This window comes from Penaeus monodon, chromosome 2, assembly GCF_015228065.2.
Source record: "Penaeus monodon isolate SGIC_2016 chromosome 2, NSTDA_Pmon_1, whole genome shotgun sequence".
Lineage (NCBI taxonomy): Eukaryota > Metazoa > Arthropoda > Malacostraca > Decapoda > Penaeidae > Penaeus > Penaeus monodon.
In genome coordinates, this window is record NC_051387.1 from 48623019 (window position 1) to 48630399 (window position 7381).

General features: G+C 39.3%; 1 protein-coding gene across 1 annotated transcript; it reads left to right on the forward strand.

The window, feature by feature from the left end:
• Positions 1-1040: 1040 nt before the first annotated feature.
• On the forward strand, positions 1041-7096 carry LOC119583362. Its single transcript, XM_037931837.1, has 4 exons — positions 1041-1244; positions 2297-2404; positions 4125-4297; positions 6464-7096. The coding sequence occupies exons 1-4, from the start codon at positions 1142-1144 to the stop codon at positions 6548-6550; spliced, it is 471 nt and encodes a 156-aa protein (XP_037787765.1). The 5' UTR covers positions 1041-1141; the 3' UTR covers positions 6551-7096.
• The last annotated feature ends 285 nt before the right edge of the window (positions 7097-7381 follow it).

Below are 7381 nucleotides of genomic sequence, written 5' to 3' on the forward strand. Positions count from 1 at the left end.
GAGAAGGAGAGAGAGAGAGAGAGAGAGAGAGAGAGAGAGAGAGAGAGAGAATGTGCGCGCGTGCATGTGTGTGTGTGTGTGTGTGTGTGTGTGTGTGTGTGTGTGTGTGTGTGTGTGTGTGTGTGTGTGTGTGTGTGTGTGTGTGTGTGTGTGTAAGTGTGATTGTGATTGAGTGTGGGTGTGAGTGTGTGTGTGAGTGCGTGCGTGCGCGTGTGTGTGTGAGAGAGACAGTGCCTCTCGATCGAACGCCGAATGACCTCGCGTTTGAATGAGTATACAGCCGCGTCACTCCTCTACAACCCGGAAACATAAACACTTTCGTCGGAAAGAATAAAAAAAAAGTGAATTGTTCTTATATAATTAGCGCCGTTTCTCTTACCGTTTAGCTTCTGTATATCTTTCTTTCTTTTTCCTTCCAAGTGAAAGTCTTGACTCTTTTGTGGCCTGATATGCCAAACCAGGAGTTTGTTTACGTTTATAAATGTTTAATATTCCTGCAAAAAAATATTTAAATAAAAATATATTTCCTTTAATATTTTCCGAGTACCCATGAACAGAATCCGTGATCGTCCCGTGAGTTATTAACGATGAAACTGTTAGATTTATCTATCCCGGGAAGGTCGAGGCAAGCACGGAGGTATTCCAGCCATTACGGAAGTGACTCCAGACGCGAGGGTTTAGTGTACTTCCTACTACAACAACAGTACTGCAGCCGAGACGCCATTGGTTCGTAGGCTTCTCGTTTTCCGTTTTCTTTGCGATGGCTTGGGCTTCGACGAGACAGGACGACCACCTTGAGGGGGTGTTCACTTAAAGTTTTGAATGTGTTTATGTACTTCTAGATTCGATCAGGCGCGTTGGGATTCTCTGGCGTGAGTCATTTTAATCTCGTCTCTTCTCTCGGTTCGCGGGTCACGGTCGCCGTAAACAAGTAAACAAGATTGTCGTCATGGGGGGGAGGGGAGTGGGGGGGAAATCCACGAGCGAGCGGATGCAGCGAGTGACGACCCAGCAGCGCCCAGTCCCACCGGCGGGCACACTTATAAGTCGTTGGGGAGGGCGAAGGCGAGGCAGTGTGAGCTTTGCCGTCGTCAGGACTCGAAGTGTGATTAGCCCGCGTGCGTGTAGTGTGTAGTATACCATGGCTGCCTCTCCCTCGAGCTGTCTCTTCGTCGCCCTCGCCCTCTGCCTCGTCGGCTCGTCGCGGGCGGTGATGCACGAAATCCCCGTCAGGAGCTGTGATGGTACAATGTCGCGATTTAATGTTTTTTTGTAATGGTTGCGACGTCATGCTCTAGCCTCGTTAATGGGATAGTTTGCGAATGTCTATATAAATGTTAATAGAGCTTGTTAGCGCGTTGATATTGATATGTTGTTATTCTGATGCTCTTAGAGTTTATTAATTTCATTTGATTAAGAGATTTTGTTATTTATTGCTGTTATAATTCATGAATTATCTGAAACTGAAACGGGTTCAAATTCAGGCTTTACATGAATGGAATTACTGAAATGGAACTTAAGAATAATAAATTCCCCTTAATGATACGGTGGGCCCGTTTTTGCAGTACTGCCTGTTGTATGAGTTTATGAAAGGCATCGTTTGACCATTTAGTAAAGCGATGGTTTAACAAAAGAGAATGTTTGGACTTTTGAAGGGTCATTAGTATATCTCACTACCAAGTATTTGTTTAGAATTACACACACACACACACACACACACACACACACACACACACACACACACACACACACACACACACACACACACACACACACACACACACACACACACACACACACACACACACACACACACACACACACACACACACACACACACACACACACTATAGTACAATATACATATTTCTTAACATGGAAATATCCTACACAGAGTTAATCAAGTCTTGTTACAAGCGTGAGAACACTATGCACACGATTAAAAGTATTCCAAGTATTCCAGTTAACATATAATCTTTGTTATTTTTTTGCCAATGAGGAGTGCGCATATTTTCGTAAATTTACATAAGATTACGTGTAGAATCACAGATCTTTTTGTTATGATCAGGTCATCCTATTTTTAGAAATTTACTCATACGCTTCAATATTTACTAGTATTATAGTCATCATCTGTATTCGTAAAAGAGAATACACAAACCCCAGTTATTACAAGTAATCACACCAGTGCTTACAATTACGAATTAATGCACAATCATATGTAATCACTTAATGACTGACCCTCTAACTCTTTTTTTTATTCTTTGATGTGATAATGATGAGCATTTTTCCCTCGCAGGAGCAACAACGCCAAGCAGCCTTAAGATGGAATGCTCGCAGTTCATTCGTGGGACTTGCATACTCGAGAAAGGGCAAACGTATAACCTTACAGCTGAGTTCACACCAGGTAAGTGAGGAGACGACCTTTCTGTGAATGACCTTCGGTATGTGAGTGACCCCCCGTGCTGTGAGTGATTTTTGGGAATGGGATGGATCTTATTTTGGTATTTATTTATTTGTTTATTGGAAAGGGGAGTGACCTTTCTCGAAATGTAAATTATCGTATTTTGTTGTGTGTGAAATTCAGAGTGTTAAGAACTTTTCTGTGGGAAAATTATTTCTCTGTGGATAGTCTCCAGAATGTGATGGACCTTTTCGTATGGTCATCAGAATAAGAGGAATTTCTGCAGGTGATTTTTTAGAAGGCAAATTACCCTTCTTTGGGCGTAATGCGAGTGACAGTAAGAATACGAATTTTTTTTTTTCTGTCCGTGATCTTTGAAATATTAATGTGATTTCTGTGTAGATTTCCAGAATGTAGGCGAAATTTCTGCGTTTTAGGAACTTATTGACCTTTCTGTCAAGTTTGGAAAGTGATTTTATTTTTGTGCCTGAAGCACATAATATAAATGACATTTTCTGTGAGTGACCTTCGGAATATGAATAAGATATCTGTTAGTAATACCCACCTTTGATTATGAAGTTACTTGCGCATTATGATTGCGATGTATGATAGATTACGTTAGTGTGCATATGGGTACATCATAAGATATGTTAATTGGTCATATTATTGAAACTTTTAAACAGTTGCTTTACGATCAAAATATTGGGATGTGTTTAGAATCAAATAAGGAAGTAATGTATCATGAAGCTTTTACTTTTTTTAAGTAGCAATGAAGAGCTATGTATTCACCTTTTAACACATAAACTCACCAACCGTGACAACAAAAGAAATAACAAAAACCTCATCAATCAATCAAAAAATAAATAAATAAATAAATAAGATAATAATGATAAAAATATTAAAAATAAAAATCAAGCACTAGTACAAGAAAAAATTAATCAACCAAATGAGGACTTCTAATATGCTTTGAGCGAATTAATGTGAGTGAATTATCAACACCCAAATGATTATGACAACAAAAAACGTAATGGGTCGCAACTAAAACAACAGTAAATAAAACTATAGTAGCAACTATTACTACATCTAATCCTCCGACAACCACACAAGATACTAAACCACCAACCTCAGTAAATCTTACAACTACAGCCCCCCCCAAAAAAAAAAAAAGAAATATATATATATATATAATATATATATAGTAGTAGTAGTAATAATAATAATAATAATAATAATAATAACAATAATGATAGTAAAATTAAAAATCATTGACCATCGGCAACAGCCACAAACTACAGCAACAAATTCACTTCATCACAACCACAACCACAAATAAAGGCCATTATCCTCAACCCTACTTCATTATCCTCACGGTCTATGATCCCCATTTAAATTCATTAATCCGAATAACAAGAAAAAAAAAAACACTAAACAATCCACGATCCTCACAAGAACGAGACCTAAATACGCCTCATTTCCTTCAGCCAAACCCAATTACTTTTTCTTTCCGTAAGCGAGAGAAAAAGAAAACCCCCATTATCCTAACATAACGAAACCTACACCCCCCTCCTCAAAACAAACAAAGAAAAAATATCCACCAAACCCATTACCCTCAACGAAACACCCCTTTCCTCACAGACCTCAAACCCACCCAAACTTCATTAACTTCAACAGACTTCCGTTTTCTTTTCTTCGCCAACCCCCCCCCCCCTCTTATCCCCCACAGACCGAAACCTCCGAGAGGTGGAGAGCCACGCAGCCTGGAAGACGTGGGTCGAGATGCCTCTGTATGGGCACGAGAGCCAAGTCTGCAATGGCATGTACCTCACCTGCCCTCTGCGCGCGGGGCAAACTACGAGCTTCTCATACCCATTCCATGTTCATGAGTTCCTGATGAGGGTAAGAGTGGTCGTTTTTTTTTCATTTTTGGGTTGGCTTTTTGTTGTGTGTGTGTGTGTGTGTGTGTGTGTGTGTGTGTGTGTGTGTGTGTGTGTGTGTGTGTGTGTGTGTGTGTGTGTGTATTTCGTTTGTAATTATAATTTTGCTTTAATGCTTACAGAGTTTTTATTGCTCATTCATACATATGCAATGATTATATATATATATATATATATATTATATATATATATATATATATATATATATATGCATACACATACATATATATACAAACATATATATATATATATATGTATATATATACACACACAAACATCTATATAATATATATATATATATAAATACATACATATATATATATATATATATATATATATATATATATATATATATATATATATATATATATATATATATATATATATATGCATGTGTGTGTGTGAAACTCTATTCAATACTTTTGGCAATAGATATAAATAGTTGTGAATAGAACATTTCCTTTTTTGACATTTTATGTAAATAGAACGGATACCCTTCATTCTATAAGTCGTAAATACCATTGTTACATACGCGCCCCCCCATACACACGCGCACATGTGCACACACAGACACACGCACACGCACGCGCACACTTGCATGCACACATGCACGCACTCGCGCGCGCGCACTCGCGCGCGCGCACGCACACGCACACGCACACGCACACGCACACGCACACGCACACGCACACACACACGCACACACACACACACGCACACACACACACACACACACACACACACACACACACACACACACACACACACACACACACACACACACACACACACACACACACACACACACACACACACACACACAACGCCAGAGCAAAAGAAAGAAAGAAAAAAAACTTTCCTTTTTAACGTTATCTCGAAATCTGACAGATTTAGGGGAATAAGCAGGATTGAAAAACAACGAAGGAAATGGTCTTAAAACTCTTCACAAGGTTAACTAGGGACAAGTGATTTTTTTTTTTTTTTTTTTTTTTTTTTTTTTTTAAGGATAAGACGGCAGTTTAGTGGTATTTTACAGGAAGGGCGATAGATGGCTCTCGTGTTGTTTCTGACTTAGGTGCGGGAAAAGAAAAAAAAAAACAAAATAGGTTTTGGTATAGGTCTAGACAAGGGATAGCGAGTTTTATATAGGCTTTGAAGATCGATGATTGCATGATGCAATTATTGTGATTTATAGCATCTTTAAAGATTATGTGAAATAATTACCGGTTTAGGAAGAATTCCTTTGTTGATATTAAAGATTTAGGGCGTATTTCATGTGATGTATGTTTAGTTCAATGTTATGTAGGTCCATCATGACACCTTCCCAATTATCGTGTATCTCCCATCTTTATTATCTTCATTATCCCTTCTTTGTCTTTTCTCATTTGCCTTACCATCTACTTTTCCTTTTTCCTCCTTTCTTTCCTTTCCTGGGCTACATTATCCTTCCTCCTACTTCCCATTTAATCCGTTCTTCTGCCCTCTCCCCCTTCGTCTTTTGCTCACATCCTTGCCTCTCTTCCTTTCCTCCCACCCTCCCTGCCCCCTCTTCTCCTTCCCTTTGTTTCCCCTCTCCTCTCTTCCCCCTCTTCTCCTCTCCTTCTCTCTCCCCCCTCTTCTCCTCTCCTTCTCTCTTCCCCCTCTTCTCCTCCTCCCTTTCCCGTCCCTTCCATTATCCATTCTTTTTTTCATCTCCCGTCCCCCAATCTCATTTTATTCTCCCCACCCAACCCCAACTTAGTCATGGCTCATTCCCCAACTCGCTCACGCCCATCTCACACACCCCATACCCATAATCTTCAGTCTCACCCGCGCCCAACCCATACCCAACCCCACATTTGCCTACCCCCACTATCTACCCGTTCTCATCTCCTCCAGTCTCACTCGTGCCCATCTCCTACAACGATCTCACTTATATTAATTTCTTCCAACAAATTCACTCAAGCCCATCACCTCCAACAATCTCACCCCATGCTCATCTCCAACAATCTCACCCCATGCTCATCTCCAACAGTCTCACCCCATGCTCACTTCCAACAGTCTCACTCATGCTCATCACCTCCATCTCGTTCTCCCCCCCCCCTCCCCGCCTTCAATTTCTCATTATTTTTAATTACTTCCCTCACAGCGGCGATATCCTGTCATCTGGCGACTGAGGGACGTGGACAGCGAAGAGACGACGCTGTGTTTCGTTTTCGTTATTAAAATCTTGTAAGGACAACGCAGACTCACACTTACACACGCGCACACCCACTCAGCAGAAGAAGCTAAGGAATGTGACCAAAAAACAAAACAAAACCGGCGTGGAGAGTAGAGTAATTTCGAAAATGTGTTAAGTCGGAGAAGAAGACAGAAAAGAGTGGAAGATAAGGCCAGTCTACGTTTTCGAATAAAAAGAAAAAGAACAAGAACAACAAAGAGAAAACGCCAGTCTGCTTCTTTTTGTCGAGTCATTTCGAAGTGTGTTAAACATGATTACAGGAACAAGGAATTAAGAAAATGAAGAAACAATAAAAATATGAAGATAAATACCGGAATATGACCGACTAGTCTACTACATAAAATTTAAGCATTGAAGAGATGGCGATAATATTGTGAAAACGAGAAGAAAAGTGTTTCTCAAAACAAATGAAGACAGAGAAGCGAATGTACAAATGCACATCGAACACATTATTTATTAACCAGACCGGTGAAGAATTTACCGCCAAAGCACGGTATACGCTTGTAATTAAACTTGTATTTAATAAAACTAAAAGATGAATCATTTGTTTTTATGTCTGACCACTTGCAACGAGGGAAACTGCATCTTTGACAAAGCTCTCGATAATCCACTGGAGTGATTATCAGGCGTTAAAGTGTTAATATATATATATATATATATATATATATATATATATATATATATATATATATATATATATATATATATTAAATTGTCTATTGACGTATGAAACAATATTAAAAATAACGGTCGAAAGAATGGTTAACTTTGCTTACTTGAGTCAACATGACATAACACAAGTAAATTTGAATAAAAAGTTAAAGC

Coding starts and splice junctions, on each gene's coding strand:
- LOC119583362 (XM_037931837.1), top strand. CDS start 1,142: ATGGCTGCCTCTCCCTCGAGCTGTCTCTTCGTCGCCCTCGCCCTCTGC. Junction 1,245..2,296: donor CCCCGTCAGGAGCTGTGATG/GTACAATGTCGC, acceptor TTTCCCTCGCAG/GAGCAACAACGCCAAGCAGC. Junction 4,298..6,463: donor TTCATGAGTTCCTGATGAGG/GTAAGAGTGGTC, acceptor CTTCCCTCACAG/CGGCGATATCCTGTCATCTG.